This window comes from Crocuta crocuta, unplaced genomic scaffold, assembly GCF_008692635.1.
Source record: "Crocuta crocuta isolate KB4526 unplaced genomic scaffold, BGI_CrCroc_1.0 scaffold149, whole genome shotgun sequence".
Classification (NCBI taxonomy): domain Eukaryota; kingdom Metazoa; phylum Chordata; class Mammalia; order Carnivora; family Hyaenidae; genus Crocuta; species Crocuta crocuta.
This window is the reverse complement of record NW_027551561.1, coordinates 3,729,590-3,751,160: the sequence shown is the minus strand read 5'-3', so window position 1 is coordinate 3,751,160 and position 21,571 is coordinate 3,729,590. Positions and strand designations below refer to the sequence as shown.

Genomic DNA, 21,571 nt, shown 5'->3' with positions numbered 1-21,571 from the left:
GAAATAAATAAAACATTAAAAAAAAAAAAGAATGTAGACTAGAGTAAGGAACATTGAAACGTGCAACATTTCCCGTGCAAAATTTACCTCCATTCTCTGCACCTTCCCCCTTTCCTTCACAATTCTAGTCATTGCTGGCAGAGTTAACTTTTTAAAAACACCAATTTGATAACATCTGTCTTATGCTTAAAAAGCACAGAGTAAAGTCCATCCTCCTTGATTTCACATGAATAAACTTTACAGACTGAAAAATTACCTTTAAAATTTTTTTAACATTTATTCATTTTTGAGAGACAGAGTGGGAGTGGGAGAGGGGCAGAGAGAGAGGGAGACACAGAATCCAGAGCAGGCTCCAGACTCTGAACTGTCAGCACAGAGCTTGAAGCAGGGCTTGAACTCACACACCGTGAGATCATGACCTGAGCTGAGGTTGAATGCTTAACTGACTGAGGCACCCAGGTGCCCTGAAAAGTTACCTTTTTAGCCTCATATTCTGCCATTTTCTTTTACATAATGACTAAGCTCTGTACATGAATGCTTCACTTTTTGAACTTTCATACCCTAGTGTGTATTGTTCTGCCTCAAATATTCTTTCCCACTCCTTTACACAAAAATACTAGTCCTTTAAAATCCAGTTTAGAAATCTATCTTTCTATGAAAACTTCCCCAACCTCCCTGGGAAAATTAATTGCTTACTCCTATGTGTTCCTTTTTTTTTTTCTCTTTTTATTTCTGAGAGAGAGAGAGAGAGAGTGAACAGAGGAGGGTCAGAGAGAGAGGGAGACACAGAATCTGAAACAGGCTTCAGGCTCTGAGTTCGCTGTCAGCACAGAGCCCGATGTGGGGCTCGAACCCACGAACTGTGAGATCATGACCTGAGCTGAAGTTGGACGTTCAACTGACTGAGCCACCCAGGCATCCCACTCTTATGTGTTCCTTAACATCTCTGCTTTTGCACTGTGCAGATTGAACTGCGCCTGTTTATCCTTTTTTTCATCACTAAACTAGGAATTCTTCCAAGGAAGTTTTCTTGTCTCCCTGAGCACAGGTCTCATTCAACTTTTTTTTAACCCCAATGCTTGTATTTAGAAGGCACCCAATAAAGGTTTATTGCATTGAATTTATCTGGGTGCATCCAAAACAAAACTAATTTTAGAAGAAATGGAAAGGAGCTTCTTTGTAACTTCAGGAGATAGACACTATAAGCAAAGAAAGCAGACTGTGAGAATGTACAATTGGAACCTATCAGAGAAGCCTATTTTTATACGTACTGCTTCAGAAAGGGTTTGAGGCAGCTCTTCCTAAGTGTTGGAATCTGTTGTCTCCAAAGGCAGTACTTCTGGTGTATTCAGCTAGAACATGTGTTGATAAAAAGAAATGCAAATACTCTAGCATAGTATAAAGACACCATTTCAAATTAAATAGTCCCTAGATTGTAACTGGCCTAGCAGCAGTGGCCATGTACATAAAATTTACCTTTTAGCACCTAGTCTAAATATACACAGATTCTTAAATTATTTTTGGCACAGCAGCAGTTTTGATAATTTGTGACTGAATCTGTAGTCATTTGCAATGAACTAAGGATCGGATAATCATCTACTTTAATTCCTTAGTATGAATAAGTAAACAAGATAAATCACATTCCTCTCAGAACTCCCCACTCAAAAAATGCTTTGTAGAGAGATTATTATTCTAATGTCTGTATGTCTTTCTTACATGAATTGGGTAACCATCAGAGTTTCGCTTCACCTCATCTTGTTACTTCAAAAATTAATGAGGATGATAATAATGTTTAAATTTTTAAAAAATATTTATGTTTATTTGTTTTTGAGAGAGAGAATGTGAGCAGGTGAGGGACAGAGAGGTGAGGGGAAATACAGAATCTGAAACAGGCTCCAGGCTCCGAATGTCAGCACAGAGCCGAACATGGGGCTCAAACTCACAAGCTGTGAGATCGTGACCTGAGCTGAAGTCAGGTGCTTAACTGACTGAGCCACCCAGGGGTCCCATGATGATAATAATGTTTTTTAAAATTCACATGCATTACTGTTGCTGGTGTGTGTGTGTGTTTCTTTCTTAAAATGATAATGGTGGTGATTATTATGGTTGAGTTTTCCTATCTCCCTGAGCACTAGCCTAGCACTAATCGAGGTATGGTCAGTAATAACAGCAGTAACAGTAGTACAGTTTGAAAAGTTTAGCAGTTGAGAACTTAGTACCATTCAATAGAATGGTGGGATGCAATGGGAGTTGGGAGTGACTTCGGTCTCCAACAGTACTTTATGTTGTTTAATAATATTTTCTTTCTCTCTTTTTGTTATTAACGTTGGTCTGATAATAGTGTTCCCTACTATTTGATGATCCCTTTTAGAGGTCCAGATGAGTGAGTCAGCATCTCCAGAGGAACCCAAGCCTGCTCAGGTACTTGGCTTACATAGATTTCTAACCATTTAAGCAAAAGAGGACTTGAGATTTAACATTCTTGAGAAAATTGAGATGCAAGATCCTATTTTATTATTTAATTATTTCTCTTCTTAGTCGAAGTACTCTGCATCAGGTCATGACAAAAGTGCTGGGAAAAGGGGTTCAAATAATAGTTGGGTCACAGTAGCCTTCTAGTTGGTTGACATTTATAACATGTCTGTTACTGTTTGAATTTGTAAGACAGCTACTTGGTGTGACTTTAGTTGGTATGACGTTTGCCCATTATGTAAATCTTTTTACATAAAAAGTTTGCTATACTAGATTATGAGATGTTAGTTTTATTTTTAGCTTCTTTTGGATCCCACTTACTAACACTGTTTCCATTTCAGGAAAATGGGAAAGAAGACAAAGAAAGGAAACAGGAAGCAACTGAAGTGAGAGCCCCTACTGAGGTAGAGTTTTCATGAATAATCAGATGTTAATGCTGGACAATACACTGGTCAAATTAATTTTCTTATGAAAAAGGAAAAGAGGGGTGCCTGGGTGGCTCAGTTGGTTAAGCTAAGGCTCTTGATTTCAGCTCAGGTCATGATCTCACATACAGGAGATCGAGCTCTGCATTGGGCTCTGTGCTATGTGCATGGGGCCTGCTTAAGGTTCTCTCTTACTCTTCCTCTGCCACTCCCCTACTCATGCTCTTGCTCTCTCAAAAGAATTTTTTTTTACAAAAGGAAGGAAAAGAGGTGGGTATTGAAAAAGATAAATAAAATAGCAAATGGAAAGGGGCAAACTCACATTAACCAGTAAGCTGACTCATCTGAGTCAGTTGCAGGAAGCATCCATGGACAGGTAAATTATTTGTGAAAAGCTTTTTAAAATTATATATAAATATAGGTCGCTTCCTAAAATCAGAACCATTACCCCACGTACAAAAACCACCAGTTTTTAGGGTAACTTTCATTCTGAAAGTATAATTTCCATGTTAATAATTTAAGTAATTTTGTGTTTATTTGAACACAAGACTTCAGTGAGGAAGAATATTCCTTAGAAAAAGGGATACAATTGAAAATAGTTATATGGGGCCTGGATGGCTCAATTGGTTAAGCTTCTGACTCAATGTCAGCTCAGGTCATGATCTCATGGTTCGTGAGTTTGAGCCCCACACCAGGCTCTGTGCTGACTGCAGAGTCTGCTTGGGATTCTCTGTCTCCCTCTCTCGACCCCTGCCTTGCTCTCTCTCTTTCTCAAAAATAAATAAACTTAAAACTTAAAAAAATAGTTATATGGATTCACCATTAAGTTCAATAATATGCGTCTTAAAAATATTCCGTTATCATTCTTTTAAAACTACAACAACATGAGTACAAAAGACTACTTTGTCACCATTTATTCATAAAACTAACCTTTAATTTCAATTAAGATGAAATATTTTTCTTTCCACCACAAACATAGAAGGTGATTCTAATAGTAGAAGAAAACAGTAGCATTTTCAAAAGTCCAATTTCATTTTGCAGTGTTCTCAAATATTGTTTCTAGAAAGTATTGTATAATTTGAAGATTAATGTACATCTGGAATAATATCCTTAGAATATCACTTTGTTAGCCCTAGGAAGATGGGATGACATGTTGAGCCAATGTATTTTATATTATCGATGCAGTAAGTAGGCTTTGCTTCTAATACACAGCATTAAATCCTAGAAAAATCAAACATGTTTGGTAACTCCTACAAGCCATTTATCTGCATTCTTTAATTGGGAGGGTTGATGCAACTTCGAGCAAAGTAACTCATTTTAAAATTGGGGTTTCTTTTCTCGTTTCAGAGTTCACAGAGTATACCAAGCAGCTCTGCCTTAGACACCAGCAGCAATGTGCCAGAAACAGCAATAGATGCAGTCGAATCCCAAGGTAGAGAACTAGTCTTTCTCCTACACAATGGAATTGAAAACAATTATGTTTTCACTGGGGATGCATTCCTTAAGATTTTGCCTTAAAAAATATAATCTCAGGAGTATTTTAAACACAATTTGGGAAATAGTTTAAAATGTATTCCCTTAATCATCTATTAATGTTTTTGAAGCAACTTTATGACTATTTATTCTGTGCTTAAAGAGAAAATTTAGCTGAGAGCTGGCTGATACATAGCAGGCAACCCATTAATGAAAACATAAAATGAAGAACACAAATGATTTGGCCTGCTTATTGTATTTTTGTTTGTTTGTTTCTCCTTCTTACCTCTGTAGTTGACCACATATTTATTCTGTTTGACCTCTAGCCTCATCCTTAACCAAAATCCCACATGATTATGCATATTGGAAATATATAGGATCAAAGACAAAACACAAGTGGGAAAGACATTCATCCCTTTCACTGCAGTTCTTCAAACGTTAGATACTTAGTGAAATCCTGTACAACAAAAATTCTTTACAATATTTGAAATTTAATAATTTTAATTAATTGAAATATGCTTCAGTTTAAAGTATTAAGTGGTTAGTATGTGCTAGGCTGTGCTAGGCCGAGTTACCATAATAATTATTAAAGCATTTTCTAAATTATAAATTGCTATATGGGTGCTACTTACCACTTTTAGGTGCTTCCTTTTCTCCAAAGGGTTTTCGGTCTCTTAAACCAATTAAAAGCAGTTATTTAATGGGGCACCTGGGTGGCTCAGTTGGTTAAGCGTCCGACTTTGGCTCCAGTCATGATCTCATGGTTTGTGGGTTCAAGCCCCAAGTCAGGCTCTGTGCTGACAGCTAGCTCAGAGCCTGGAGCCTGCTTCAGATTTTGTCCCTCCCTCTCTCTCTGACCCTCCCCTGTTCATGCTGTCTTTCTCTCTCAGAAATAAATAAAGAAAACATTTAAAAAATTTCAAATATATATATATAAAATAAAAGCAGTTATTTACTATTTCTTCTTATGAACACACATTATAATACATACACATTAAGAACCAAACTTTCCAACCCTTACTTTGTTTTTATTATAAACTTGTACTATTTTCATAGGTTCACTAGGTTTTAAAAAGTTTCTTGGAAAGTCCCTCTCCTCCTGCTTCACCCCACACCCCAGTTTCTTGATTTTATTTCTTCCTCATTCCCAGCCTCCATCACCATTGCTGTATACATATACTTTGCCTTTACCTTAATTACTTCAACCAGGTGTTTTGTTTTTTTTTTTAAGTTTTAAGTTTATTTATTTATTTATTTTTAGGAATCTCTATCACCCAAGGTGGGGCTCAAACTTACAACCCTGAGATCAAGAGTCACATGCTCTTCTGACTGAGCCAGCCAGGTGCCCCTCAGCCAGGTTTTTAAATGAACTCTTTCATTTTATTTTATTTTATTTTATTTTATTTTTTAAATGTTTTATTTATTTCTAGGAGAGAGAGAGACAGCATGAGCAGGGGAGGGTCAGAGAGAGAGGGAGTCACAGACTGAAACAGGCTCCAGGCTCTGAGCTGGCAGTCAGCACAGAGCCTGACGCGGGGCTCGAACCCACGAACCGCGAGATCATGACCTAAGTGAAAGTCGGACGCTTAACCGACTAAGCCACCCAGGCGCCCCGAACTCTTTCATTTTAAACATGCCAAACAGAATTGTGATCTAGGTAATTTGTTATAAATTTAATTAGGCGTTCACTTTAATCAGTTCATGGCCAAATTTGCACATGCAAAACTTCACACATGCATACCATGATGTAATTTATTGCCTCTCTAGAAAACGTGTCAATCAAGAGTTTGTGGTATTTCCTGTTCTTGTATTTTCAATTTCTGTTCTTGCTTTTCTGTGTAGGGTAGAGGGAAGTGTGTTTTGTTTAAGTCAATGCATTCCAGGATGTGATATACGCTGAAAACATTGCAGTTGCTTATTACAATCAGTTGCAAGGCAATGTACTTATTTATTTGGTGACCAGGCACTATTCAGCCTAATATTCTAAATCTCCCTTTGTAAGAGTGTGTGTGTGTGTGTGTGTGTGTGTGTGTGTGTGTGTAATAAGTGGGAAGAGGAACTGCTAATGCAATTTCAACATATCAGAGGAAGTGTCTTTATTCTTGTCGTATACTTTCAAAATTAAAACGATGTTATCTTGTCAGGCAGCTCTCAGAATGCACTCAAATACATATGTTTGCAAAAAATATTGTGTTTAAGTGTACCATGTGAATTCCTCATTTCTTTACCCTAGTTATTGTACTTTTCAGGGGATGAGCTTAACTTGCATTTTGAGTGGTTTTTTTTTTTGAAAATGTGTTTGCTCGGGGCACCTGCCTAGCTCAGTCAGTGGAGCATGTGACTCTTGATCTTGAGGTTGTCAGTTTAAGCACCTTGTCGGGTGGAGGTATTTTATTTACTTAAAAATAAAAGAGTAAAAGAAAAAAAGAAAATATATTTCTCAACTCTGTTCTTATTTCACAGCCCTAAGATGAACAGTTTTGTAGGAAAATACATTTTCCTATAGTTATTGAATCTTAATTCCAGTAGTATTTAATAGTGCTTCTTTTCCTCCTTCTTTCTGTATAGTCCTTCTACCTTATGTACAAATGTTAAGAATCAAGCCAGCTGGAAAAAAATCAAGCCAGATGAGTTTCAGACAGAGCCTATATTTAAGGAGAACATCACACATCTAATTGAGTAGCCCTGCTGGGTCTATTTGCACCAGTTTAATCAGCCAGCAGTCCCACTAATGTTATAAACCCTTTTGTGAAGAAAGAATCTGCTAAAGCTTATTATAATGTGGATTATAATTCATGCCTATATATGTCCTTAAATAGGGTTGTACTGAGGCCCTGCGCAGCAGGGGGCCATGAACTAAGTACGGGAAGTGGTAAAAGTCACTTCGAAGGCTGGGCCTTTCAAAATATGAACAAGGAATTCTTTTGTGTCCCTACTTATTTAATTGAAAGCATTTATGCCCAAAGTACCTGAATGTGTCTTTGTATGTTAGAAGGTAGATTAATGCAGGGGTGAAGGTATACATGTCAAAGAAGAATGTGAAAGACCCTTAATGCTATGAAGAGTTTAGGAAGATAATCCTGAAAAAGAATTCAAGAGCTTAGCATAGTGCCTGGCACAAAGTGAGACATCTATAAATATTTATTAGAGTGAATGTATAAATGAATCAATCAATCTGTGAAAGGGTTAGGAATGTCCAAGCATAGACCTGCTAAAAAACCCAGTACCTGTTTGAAACTATATTCAGTTGAACCTCAGAATTAATTTGCCCTTGGGGTGGTGCTGTAATTTATGAACCTTGAACTCAGAGGTCTCTTGATCAAAAGACGATTGCAGTTAGGCTTGCTTAGAATCCTGATTTATTAACCCTACTATTGCCTCCTCTTCTTTTCTTGGTTTTATAGCTATAAGAGAGAAGTGTTTGACTAGAGTTGTAATCAAACACACATCTTCTTCCATTCTACATATAAATGCAAACACTAGGATTATTGCTTAGCAACCTACAATAACCAAGCATACTGGAGAAGCACTGGCTGTCTGCAGCAAGTTGGAGAATGTCCTAATTCATGTGTGAGTGTACAAATAAGCCATGGCAAATGGGTAGATATCAAGTTGCTATATATCTGTAACAGTACCTTTAAAGCAGGAAAGGATCCTCTTCGGGTTATATCTGAGAGAGTAAAAGCAAAGAAAGTAACATTAGAATCCACAGACTTTAGGAGAGCCTGGGTGGCTCAGTCAGTTAAGCATCCTCGGCTCAGGCCATGATCTCAAAGTTCATGGGTTTGAGCCCTGCATCAGCCTCTGTGCTGACAGCTAGCTCAGAGCCTGGAGACTGTCTTCGGATTCTGTATCTCTCTCTCTCTGACCCTCGCCTGCTTGCACTGTCTCTGACTCTCAAAAATAAACATTAAAAAAATATGTAAGAATCCACAGACTTGAAAAGATTTTTTAAACATTTTTTCAAATTTTTATTTATTTATTTTGAGAGAGATACAGAGAGAATGAGTGAGGGAGAGTCAGAGAGAGAAGGAGAGAGAGTCCCAATCAGGCTCCACACTGTCAGCCCAAAGCTTGATGCGGGGCTCAAACTCACGAACTGTGAGATCATGACCTGAGCCAGAACCAAGAGTCAGATGCTTAACCGACTGAGCCACTAGGTGCCCCTAAATTTTTATAAAATATTTATTTATTTATGAAGGAGACAGTATGAGCAGGGAAGGGGCCAAGAGGGAGGGAGACACAGAATCTGAACCAGGCTCCAGGCTCTGAGCTGTCAGTACAGAACCCCATGTGGGGCTCGAATCCATGAACCATGAGATCATGACCTGAGCTGAAGCTGGATGCTTAAGCAACTGAGCCACCCAAGTACCCCAGAACCTGTAGACTGTGAAGAATTGCTCTTTCACACTTAGTAAGCATTGTCACCACCAGAGTGGAAACATCCCCTCCCACTTAAAAAAGCAGTTAACTTGTTTGCAACTCCAACTGAGAGGTTAGGGAGAGCATCACTTCTTCCATATTGGTATGAGAATTAGTCAAAGAGCAAATCAAACCTTGGGAGGAGGTTCATAAATACTATTCACTATTGGACATAAGACATTCTTTAGATTAAATGTTGGGTTTTAAAGAGTTTCTTTATAGGCTACTTAATTTTTTCCTGGGAAGAAAGATGGATACTATCTAGGTAGGATTTAAAAGTATTCTTCAGAGTATTTTCAATTAAGCTAAGGGAAATTTTAAATAAGTTAATTAAACAAATTTTGAAATATTTGTGGATAGCTCCCCACCAAAAATGAGAAAGAATAAATACATTGCAATACAGTCATATAGTGAAATACTATGAAACAATGAAAAATGAATGAAGTTCATTACAAGTATACCCTCCCCCCCCAAAAAAAAAATCCCTAGGAATAAACCTAACCAAATTGGTGTAATACCTGTAGTCTTAAAACTATAAAACACTGATGAAAGAAATTAAAGATGATACAAAGAAACAGAAAGACATTCCATGCTCATGGAGTAGAACAAATATTGTTAAAATGTCTATATTACCCAAAGCAAGCTACACATTCAATGCAATCCCTATCACAAATACCAACAGCATTTTTCACAGAAGTAGAACAATCCAAAAATTTGTATGGAACTACAAAGGACTCTGAATAGCCAAAGCAATCTTGAAAAAGAAAAGCAGATTAAGGGCAAGATGGCAGAGAAGTAGGGAACTCCATACATTGCACTTGCCCCCATAGGAGAAGGCCTGAAGCCATAGGAACCCTTACAGAATCCAGAAGTTTGGGAAGAAAAGGAGACAGAGTCCGCTGAGAAAACCTTCTAGCATGAGTGCCAACTGGGGAAGATAAAATCGGGCCGGGAGCAGAGACACAGAGGGACCGGGAGATCCCCCCCTGCGGGGAGTCTAGAGGGGAAAGAGAGTGGCCGAAACTGCTCAAGGCCCTGTTCCTGTCGCTGGAGAAGGGAAAAACCTCCGCTCGGGACACAGAAGGATCCAGTTTCCTGCTCTCCAGCTGACCCTAGGCAGGACGCACTCGTCCAGGCGACCCCCGGGGAAACTGCTGCCTGCTCACCAGCTCGACCTGGAGGGGACGCACGGCGGCTGCGCCTTTGTACTTCTGGCTCGGCTGGATCCCTAGAGGGGAGGCGAAAGGCTTAAAACTGGGAGATTTGCCCGCGAGTTTGCGTTTTGGGCAATGGGACACAGAGGGACCTGGTTTCCTACTCTCCAGGTGACCCTACGCGGGACGCACACGTCCCAGGCAACCCCCGGATGAAACTGCTCCTTACTCGCCAACCCGACCTGGAGGAGACGGGAGCAGCGGCTTCTGGCTTAATCCCCAGTGGGAAGGCAAGAGGCTTGGTACTGCCCTGAGGGGCTCGCCTGCGAGATTATGTTGCCGGCAATTTCAGTGGGGCCCGCGGACTGGGATCTGGAAACGAGGACTGGCCTGTGATATAGAGCACGGCCCACCTTGGCTGCGCCCCCTACACACGGAGTTTACATACCCAAAAAAGTGAGTTGCAGCGCTTGGTTCAAGAAGGGACTGGAGCGCCGCCACTCTTCTCCCCACAACAGCCAAGGCAGGACTCCCGCGGAACGCACTGGACCAAACCATGCCCATCCCTGCTAGAGAGCTGCCCTCTTCCTTTTTTTCTTTTTAATTTATTTTTATATTTTTTTATTTTTTATCTTATTTATTTATTTTTAACTGGAGCTGGGGCAAGACCACATGGATGCTCTGCCCTGATTAATTCTGGTCACTGGCTTGCTTAAACAGTCACATTTAATCCATTCTCTAAATGTAAATTCTACAGCTACCTACCTTTTCATCTCTTTCTTCTGGAGTAATCAGACTATATGGTTTCTCTGGATAACACCATCATCATTTCTTTCGCCTCTTCTCCAACCATATTCCACTCTTTCACTCTTTGAAAAAAGCTTATTCCTTCTGCCAGCTCATTTCATTTCCAATTTCACCTCATCCCCGCCCTGTCATTTCTCTCTTTCTCTATGCTCTTCAACCAGCACTGCATACACCCAGCTATTTATTTGTAGCTGGGAAACCTGGTTATATGCTTTAAACTGTTCTTTGTCTATTGAGTTTCTTCTTTTTTCCTTTTCTTTTCTTCTTTTTTTCTTTTTTATGTATTTTTATTTCTTATTATTCCCCTTCCCTCCTCCCTCTATTCTCTTTTCTTTTTCATTTTCCTTTTCAGTTTACATGTGTTTTGGATTTATCTGTGCGTTTGTGTGCCTTTGTTCCCTGTGTCTTTGTCTGTCTGTGTCTCTTCCAGGGCTACCTCAAGAAACAAGCCAAAGTACACATGGCAGAAGGTCCCAAATACCACTACGAGTAGAAAATTAAATAACCAAGGTCTCAACAAGAGAGACTGAGGGATACCATTCAAAGAACACTTTCTGAATGGATAGGCCTTGGCAGTCAAAGAGCCTTCTTTGGTACAGCAGCGCTCACAGTTGCAGAGTGCATAACAAGCTTTTAAAACTAACAAGAGATAGAAAGCTAACCAAAATGACGAAATGGAAGAGCTCGCCTCCAAAGAAATTCCAGGAAGAACTGACAGCTAAAGAACTGCTGAAAACAGATATAAGCAAAATAACTGAACAAGAATTTAGAACAATAATCATAAAATTAATCGCTGGCTTGAAAAAAGCATGAAGGACATCAGAGAAACTATTGCTACAAACACTATGGAGCTTAAAAATAGTTATGATGAATTTAAAAATGCGATAAATGAGATACATAATAAACTGGAGATGTCCAATGCACGGATCAAAGAGGCAGAAAGGAGAATAAGTGATTTAGAAGACACAGTTATAGAAAAAGAAGAAACTGAGAAAAAAAGATAAACTGATCCAGGAACATGAAAGAGTTTGAGAGCTCAGCGATACAATCAAATGGAACAATATCCGTACCATAGGAATCCCAGAAGAGGAAGAGAGAGGTAAAGGTGCTGAAGGATTCCTGGAACAAGTTATAGCAGAGAACTTCCCCAACCTGGAGAGGGAAGTAGACGTTGAAATTCAAGAGGCACAGAGAACTCCCCTCGGTCGTAACTTGAATCGATCTTCTGCACGACATACCATAGAGAAACTGGCAAAATATAAGGACAAAGAGAGAATTTTGAAAGCAGTTAGGGAGAAAAGGGCCCTAACATATAAAGGAAAATCTATCAGGGTGATGACAGACCTATCGACTGAAACTTGGCAGGCCAGAAAGGAATGGCAGGAGATCTTCAATGTGATGAACAGAAAAAATATGCAGCCAAGAATCCTCTATCCAGCAAGCCTGTCATTCAGAATACAAGGAGAGATAAAAGTCTTTCCAAATAAACAAAAATTGAAAGAATTTGTCACCACTAAACCAGCTCTACAAGAAATCCTGAGGGGGACTCTCTGAGGGAAATGTTGCAAGGAACACAAGATGCTAGAGACACACTGCAAGCATGAATCCCACAAACGACACAATGACTCTGAACCCATATTTTTCAATAATAACACTGAATGTAAAAGGACTAAATATCCCAATAAAAAGGCATAGGGTAGCAGAATGGATAAAAAAACAAAATCCATCTATTTGCTGTCTACAAGAAATTCATTTTAGACAGGAGGACACCCTCAGATTGAAAGTAAGGGGATGGAGAAATATCTATCATGCTACAGGAAGTCAAAAGAAAGCTGGAGTAGCTGTACTTATATCAGACAAACTGGAATTTAAAGTAAAGACAGTAACAAATGATGAAGAAGACCGTTATATAATAATTACAGGGTCTATCCATCAGGAAGAGCTAACAATTATAAAGGTCTATGCACCAAATATGGGAACACCTAAACACATAAAACAATTAATCAAAAACAGAAACAGTCTTATCGATAATGTGCTAATAGCAGGGGACTTTAATACTCCACTTACAGCAATGGACAGATCAACTAGACCGAAAATCAATAAAGACACAATGGACTTGAATGACACATTGGACCAGATGGATCTGACAGATATATTTAGAACTCTACATCCTGAGGCTATGGAATTCATATTCTTCTCAAGTGTGCATGGCACATTCTCCAAGATAGATCACATACTGGGACATAAAGCAGCCCTCAATAAATAGAAAAGAATTGAGACCATACCATGCACACTTTCAGATCACAATGCTATGGAACTCAAAATCAATCACAGGAAGAAGTCTGGAAAACCCCCCAAAAACATGGAGGCTAAAGAACACCCTACTAAAGAATGAATGGGCCAATCAGGCAATTAGAGAAGAAATTAAAAAATATATGGAAACAAATTAAAATGAGAATACAACAATCCAAACTCTATGGGATGCGGCGAAAGCAGTCCTAAGAGGAAAGTATATTGCACTCCAGGCCTATTTCAATAAATTAAAAAGGGCAAGTGCAAAATCTAACAGCACACCTAAAACAACAAGAGAGAGAGCAACAAGAGCACCCCAAACCCAGTAGAAGAAGAGAAATAATAAAAATCAGGGCAGAAATAAACAATATAGAAACCAAAGAAACAATTGAACAGATCAACGAAANACACATGAAACGATGCTCAGCATCCCTCCTCATCAGGGAAATACAAATCAAAACCACACTGAGATACCACCTAACGCCAATCAGAGTGGCTAAAATGAGCAAATCAGAGGACTCTAGATGCAGGCGAGAATGTAGAGAAATGGGCACCCTCCTGCACTGTTGGGAATGCAAACTGGTGCAGCCCTTCTGGAAAACAGGGTGGAGGTTCCTCAAGAAATTCACAATAGAACTCCCCAATGACCCAGCAATAGCACTGCTAGGAATCTACTCAAGGGATATATGAGTGCTGATGCATAGGAGCACATGTGCCCCAATGTTCATAGCAGCACTCTCAACAATAGCCAAAACATGGAAAGAGCCTAAGTGTCCATCAACGGACGAATGGATCAAGAAGATATGGTTTATCTATACGATGGAATACTACATGACCATGAGAAAGAATGAAATCTGGTCATGTGTAGCAACATGGATGGACCTTGAGGGTGTTATGCTGAGTGAAATAAGTCACGCAGAGAAAGACAGCTACCATATGTTTGCACATATAGGATTATTAGGAGGAACTTAACGGAGGATCATGGGAGAGAAGGGGGAAATAGTGGGGGAGAGAGAGGAGGCAAACCATGAGAGACTCTTGAATGCTGAGAACAAACTGAGGACTGATGGGTGTGGGGGGAGGGGGGGTGATGGGCATGGAGGAGGGCACTTGTGGGGTGAGCACTGGATGTTGTATGGAAACCAACTTGACAATAAACTATTTTTTAAAAATTTTTAAAAAAAGAAAGAAAGAAAAGCATAGCTGGAGATATCACAATTCCAGACTTCAAGTTATATTACAAATCTGTGGCAATCAAAACAAAAATGGATACATAGATCAATGATACAGAATAGAAAATTCCAAAATAAACCACAATTTAATGGTTAATTAATCTTCAATAAAGCAAGAAAGAATATCCAATGGGAAAAAGTCTCTTCAGCAAATGGTGTTGGGAAAACCAGACAGCAATACGAAAAAGAATGAATCTGGACCGTGTTCTTACACCATAAACAAAAATAAACTCAAAATGGTTAAAGACCTAAATGTTAGACCTGAAACCATAATAATCCTAGAAGAGGGAACAGGCAGTAATTTCTCTGACATTGGCTATAGCAACTTTTTTCTAGATGGATCCCCTGAGTTAAGATGACAGAGCAGCATGGAGTCCTGGAGCTTATCTTATCCCTGAAATGCACTAAACCATTTTGAACACCTAGGAAATTGATCTGAGGATTCACACAGCAATCTGCATAACTTGAGGTATGTGGTGAGGAGAGGTGAACTGGGGGAGAGAAAAGCCACAGAAGGTAGGGAGGTTTTTTTGCAGAGAGAGAACAGAGAAAGAGAAAGGGGGAGAGTGCAGCCCATGGGGATCGCGCAAGAAAAGCACTTCCCTGAAAGTAGCTGGAGAGAAAGAGAGAGAAAGAGTAAAAACAGTCAGAGAGGACTGAACAAGAAATCTGTGCCCCAAAACCATTGACAGGGAGAAAGGAGAGGGATTCTATAAACAGTGGAGGACAGACTCTGAATGTTCCGAGCTCAGTGCCTGACAGTGACCTGGTGAGGAATTAGGGCAAATCCCCAGGCATGTGGTCTGAGGGTCCATGTGCCACATGGGGAGAAGTGGTTCCCCTGCTTGGAATGCATTTGATAGAAATCACATGGCCATGCCACAGGGAAAGGTCCCAGCAGACCCTGGAGAGCAGCCAATGTTTGATGGTATTGGGACAAAGATGCTAGAGTGTGGTAAAACCTGGCGCTGGCTGTGTGTTGTTATTTCCCATAATCTCTGAACCTCTGCTGCTGTGTGATCACATGCGTGTTTTCTGGGGCAAACCCAGTCATTGCTCAGTAAGACACCCCCTTCCCCAAAGAGTTGACCCATGTCCAAGCTGTGGGGGTCTCTGAAGTGTGGGGGTTTGAAACACTCCTCCATCTGAGATAAAATTCTGGAGGGTGGTGCCACCTGGCAAGTGGACAGCTTGGACATGGACAAGGTAGAGGTGGGGGAATAGATGGAGGCCTGAGAGAAGGAGGGGTGCTTGACCGCCTGTTGGTGAGAGCGGTGAGAGCCAAGAAGTTCCTGTTCCAGAGACGAGGGGGCTGGGTGAAGCCATTTCCACCTCTACTGCAGACAGGCATATGCACAAAACACTGATCCACTCCACTAACCTAAGCAGCGCCACCTAGTGGAGAATGGAGCCATTACACTAAGTCTCACTCAACTGTGCCCTCCAAAAACATCCTCCACAAAACCAGCACAAGTCACTCCACCTGCTTAGTGTAAGGATTTAGTGTATAGAGGGCTTCGTTGTTCTAGGGGAAACTGGATGTAACTTCACTTGGGTTTCATTCTATTTGCTGGTTCAGTTATTTATTTGTTTTCTTTGCTTCTGTTTTTGCTTAAATTGTTTTCTTTTTTCTTTCTCTTTCTTACACACAGAGATAGAAAATTTTATTTTTATTTTTTACTTTATTTTTTATTTTTAATATTTTTTCATTCTATTTTATTATATAATTTTTAAAAATTGTTTATTTTTTTCTTGTCCTTCCCTTTTTTCTCTATTCTATCAATTGTCTTTCAACAAGCAGACCAAAATACACCTAGGATCTAGCTTCCTTTATTTGAGTTTTTTGTTTTGTTTTTAATTTTTAAATTTTTAATTAATTTTTCCCCCTCCAAAATGACAAAATGAAGGAATTCACCCCACAGAAAAGCAGGAAGAAATGACAGCCAGCGGCTTAATCAACACAGGCATAAACAAGATGTCTGCAGTAGAATTTAGAACCATGGTAAGAATACTAGCTGGGGTTGAAAAAAACATAGAATCCCTTTCTGTGGAGATAAAAGAAATAAAATCTACACAGGATGAATTTTAAAATGCCATAATTGAGATGCAATCTGGAATGGCTGCCATGACATCAAGGATGGATGAAGCAGAGCAGCAAATCAGCAATATAGAAGATAAAATTATGGAGAATAATGAAGCAGAAAAAAGAGGAAACAAAGGAAAAAGATCACAATACAAAACTAAGACAACTCAGTGACTTACTAAAAAGGAGTAACATCTGAATCATAGGAGTCCCAGAAGATGAAGAGAGGTAAAAAGGGACAGACGGTTTATATGAGCAAATTGTAGGGGAAAACTTTCCTAATCTGGGGAAGGACACATACATCAAAATCCAGAAAGCATAGAGAACTTCCATTAGATTCAACAAAAACTGACCATCACTAAGACATATCACAGTCAGATTCACAAAATACAGAGACAAGGTAAGAATTATGAAAACAGCAAGGGGGAAAAAGTCATCCTTAATCTATAAAGGAAGGCAGATCAGGTTCACAGCAGACCTATTCCCAGAAGCATGGCAGGCCAGAAAGGAGTGGCAGGATATATCTGACATGCTGAATCAGAAAAATATGCAGCCAAGAATTATTTATGTAGCAAGACTGTCATTCAAAATAGGAAGAGACATAAAGAGTTTCCTAGGCAAACAAAAACCAAAGGAGTTAGTGACCACTGAACCAGCCCTGCAAGAAATTTTAAGGGGGACTCTTCGAGTGGAGAAGAGACAAAACAAAACATAAAAAGAAACAAAGACTAGGAATGACCAGAGAACACCAACAGAAACACCAACTCTACAGGCACCACAATGGCTAAATTCATATCTTTCACTATTCACTCTAAATGTCAATGGACTAAACCCTCCAATCAAAAGACATAGGGTATCAGAATGGATAAGAAAACAAAACCCATCCTTGGCTCAGTTGGTTGAGTGTCCGGCTTCAGCTCAGGTCATGATCTCACAGTTCGTGGGTTCGAGCCCCGCGTTGGGCTCTGTGCTGACAGCTCAGGGCCTGGAGCCTGTCTTTGGATTCTGTGTCTCCCTCTCTCTCTGACTCTCCCCTGCTCATGCTGTCTCTCTCTCTCTCTTTCTCTTTCTCTCTCTCTCTCAAAAATAAATAAAAACATTAAAAAAAAGAAAAAGAAAACAAGGCCCATCTATATTCTGCTTACAAGAGAGTCGTTTTACACCTAAAGACACCTGCAGATTGAAAGTAAGGGGATGGAGAACCATCTATCATGCTAATAGACATCAAAAGAGAACCAAAGTAGCCATACTTATATCAGAAAGACTAGATATTAAAATAAAGACTAAGGGCATTATAAAGATGAAATAAAGATGAAAGAGGATTATATCATAAGTAAGAGGTCTATCCACCAAGAAGATCTAACAACTATAAATACTTATGCCCCCAACTTGGAGTACCCAAATATATAAATCAATCACAAACATGAAGAAACTCATCAATAATAATACCATAAGAGTAGGGGATTTCAATACCCCACTTACATCAATGGACATACATCTAAGTACAAAATCAACAAGGAAATAATAGCTTTGAGTGACACACTGGACTGTATATTCAGAACATTACATCCTAAAGCAGCAGAATACAGAGTGCACATGGAACATTCTCCAGTATAAATCACATACTGGGTCACAAATCAGACCTCAACAAGTACAAAAAGATCAAGATCATACCATGCATATTTTCTGACAACAACCCTTATGAAACTCAAAATTAATCACAAGAAAAAAATTGGAAAGACCATGAATAACTAGAGATTACAGAACATCCTACTAAAGAATGAATGGGTTAATGAGGAAATTAAAAAGTACATGAAAGCCAATGAAAATGAAGACAGGACAGCCCAAAACCTCTGGGATGCAGCAAAGGTGGTCATAAAGGAAAGTCTATACCAATCTGGGTCTTCCTAAAGAAGGAAGAAAGGTCTCAAATACACAACCTAACCTTATACCTAAAAGGCTGGAAAAAGAACAGAAAACAAAGCCTCAAATCAGCAAAAGAAGGGAAATAATGAAGATTAGAGCAGAAAGCAATGATACGGAAATTAAAACAACAACAACAACAGTGGAACAGATCAATAAAATCAGGAGCTGGTTCTTTGAAAGAATTAACAAAATTGGTAAACCCCTAGCCAGATTGATCAAAAAGAAAACTGAAAGGACCCACATATATAAAATCATGAATGAAAGGGGAGAGATCACAACCAACACTGCAGAAATACAAACAATAATAAGAGAATATTTTGAGCAATTATATGCCAACAAATTGTGCAATCTGGAAGAAATGGACATATTCCTAGCAACATATCAACTACCAAAACTGTAACAAGAAGATATAGAACATTTGAACAGACACATAACCAATAAAGAAATTGAATTGGTAATCAAAAACCTCCCAAACCACAAGAGTCCAGGGCCAGATGGCTTTTCAGAGGAATTCTACCAAACACTTAAAGAAAAGTTAACACCTATTCTTTTGAAACTGTTCCAAAAATAGAAGTGAAAAGGAAACTTCCAAACTTGTCCTATGAGGTCAGCATTACCTTGATTCCAAAATCAGACAAACACCTGACTAAAAAGAACTACAGACCAATTTCCTTGATTATCATGGATGAAAAATTCTCAACAAGATACTAGCAAAGTGGATCTGACAATACACTAAAAGAAATTATTCACCCTAATCAACTGGGATTTATTCCTGGGGTGCAGGGCTGGTTCAACATCTGCAAATCAGTGTGATGCATCACTTTAATTTTTTTTAAAAAAGGATAAGAATTACCTGATCCTTTCAATAGATGCAGAAAAAGCATTTGACAAAACACAGCATCCTTTCTTGATAAAAACCCTTAAGAAAGTAAGGATAGAAGGATCATACCTCAAGATCATAAAGTCCATATACAAAAGACCCACAGCTAATATCATCCTCAATGAAGAAAACCTGAGTTTTAGCCCTAAGGTCAGAAACACGACAAGGATGTCCACTCTTACCACTGCTATTCAACATAGTGTTGGAAGTCCTAGCCTCAGCAATCAGGCAATACAAAGAAATAAAAGGTATCCATATCAGCAAGGAGGAAGTCAAACTTTCACTCTCTGCAGATGACATAAACTGTACGTGGAAAACCCAAAAGACTCTACCAAAAACTTGCCAGAAATGATAGATGAATTCAGCAAAGTCACAGGATATAAAGCCAATGTACAGAAATCATTTGCATTTCTATACACCAATAATGAAACAGCAGAAAGAGAAATCAAGGAATTGATCCCATTTACAATTGCACCAAATACCATAAAATACCTAGGAAGAAACCTAACTAAAGAGCTGAAAAATCTATACACTGAAAACTATAGAAACGTTATGAAACAAATTGAAACTGACAAAAAAAAAGAAAAAAAAAAACCTTCCATGCTCATGTATTAGAAGAACAAATATTGTTAAAATGTTAATACTACTCAAAGCAATCTACATATTCAATGCAATTTCTATCAAAATAACAACCAGTATTCTTCACAGAGCTAGAACAATCTTAAAATTTGTATGGCGCCAGAAAAGACCCCAAATAGCCAAAGCAATCCTGAAAAAGAACACCAAAACTGGAGCATCACAATTCTGGACTACAGGCTGTATTACAAAGCTATAATCTCAAAAACAGTATGGTACTGGCACAAAATCAGACACATAAATCAATGGAACAGAATAGAGACCCAGAAACGGACCCACATATGTTATGGCCAACTAATCTTTGACAAAGCATGAAAGAATATCCAATGGAAAAAAGACAGTCTCTCTAGCAAATGTTTCTGGGAAAACTGGACAGCGGCATGCAGAAGAATGAACCTGGACCACTTTCTTACACCATACACAAAAATAAATTCAAAATGGATGAAAGACCTAAAGGTAAGACAGGAAACCATCAAAATCCTAGAGGAGAAAACAGTCAAAAACCTCTTTGACCTGGGCCACTGCAGCTGCTTACTTGCCATGTCTCTGGAGGCAAGAGAAACAAAAGCAAAAATGAACTATTGGGACCTCATCAAGATTAAAAGCTGTGGCACAGAGAAGGAAACAATCAGCAAAACTAAAAGGCAACTGACAGAATGGGAGTAGATATTTGCAAATGACATATGAGATAAAGGGTTAGTATCCCCAAATCTATAAAGAACTTATCAAACTCAACACCCCCCACCAAAAAAAACAAAAACAAATAATCCAGTGAACAAATGGGCAAAAGACATTAATAGACACTTTTCCAGAGAAGACATCCAGATGGCTAACAGACTCATGAAAAAGTGCTCATCAGCACTCATCATCAGAATAATACAAATCAAAACCACAATGAGATACCACCTCAAACCTGTAAGAATGGCTAAAATTAACAACTCAGGAAACAAGAGATGTTGGTGATGATGCAGAGAAAGAGGAACTTTCTTATTGTATCCTTTAATGGGTAAAAGTTACTGATTTTGATGAAGTTCAGTTTTCTATTTTTTCTTTTGTTTCCTGTGCTTTTGATGTCCTATCTGTGAAGTCACTGCCAAACCCAACATTATAGAGATTTTCCTCAAGTTTTATAGTTTCTGAGAGTTTTATGGTTTCAAGTCTTAAATTTAAATCTTTCATTTTTAGTTCATTTTTGTATATGGTGTAAAGGTCCAACTTTCCACCTCCTTTGATATCCAGTTATCCTAGCATCAGCTCTTGAAAAAACTGTTCTTCCCTCATTGAATGAACTTGGCACCTATTGAATATATGTACACACACACACACACACATTTACTTACATATATAAATATATATATGTAGATTTATTTCTCGTCTGCCTATTCAATTCAGTTGGTCTAGGTCTGTCCTTATACCTCTGCCATGTTGTTTTAACTACTTTAGCTTTGTAGTATTTCAAAATTAAGTAATGTGAATCTTCTAAGCTTATTCTTTTTAAAGATTGTTTTGGCTGTTCAGGATCATTTGTAATTCCATATGAATACATGGATCAACTTATCAATTTATATGAAAGAGACTTAGAATTTTGATAAAACTGCATTGAATCTATAGATCCCTTTGAGTGATATTTACATTTTTACATGTTAAGTCTTTCGATCCATGAACACAGGATTCTTTTCATTTATGTATGTCTTCTTTAATATTTTTCAGCAGTGGTTTGTAGTTTTCAGCATTCAAGTCATTCATCTCCTTGGTTAGATTTATTCCTG

The 21,571-nt window shown here is 38.7% G+C and overlaps 1 protein-coding gene across 1 annotated transcript in view; it reads left to right on the top strand.

Annotated features, from left to right (window-relative positions):
* The first annotated feature begins 2,331 nt into the window (after positions 1-2,331).
* The window catches only part of EFCAB5 (EF-hand calcium binding domain 5), a 126,610-nt gene continuing 107,370 nt past the window's right edge, over positions 2,332-21,571 (top strand). The window contains exons 1-3 of the mRNA XM_077749652.1: positions 2,332-2,421; positions 2,814-2,876; positions 4,245-4,329. Coding sequence (XP_077605778.1) covers positions 2,380-2,421; positions 2,814-2,876; positions 4,245-4,329 — 190 coding nt within the window. The 5' untranslated portion in view covers positions 2,332-2,379. The remainder of the gene's footprint in view (positions 2,422-2,813; positions 2,877-4,244; positions 4,330-21,571) is intronic.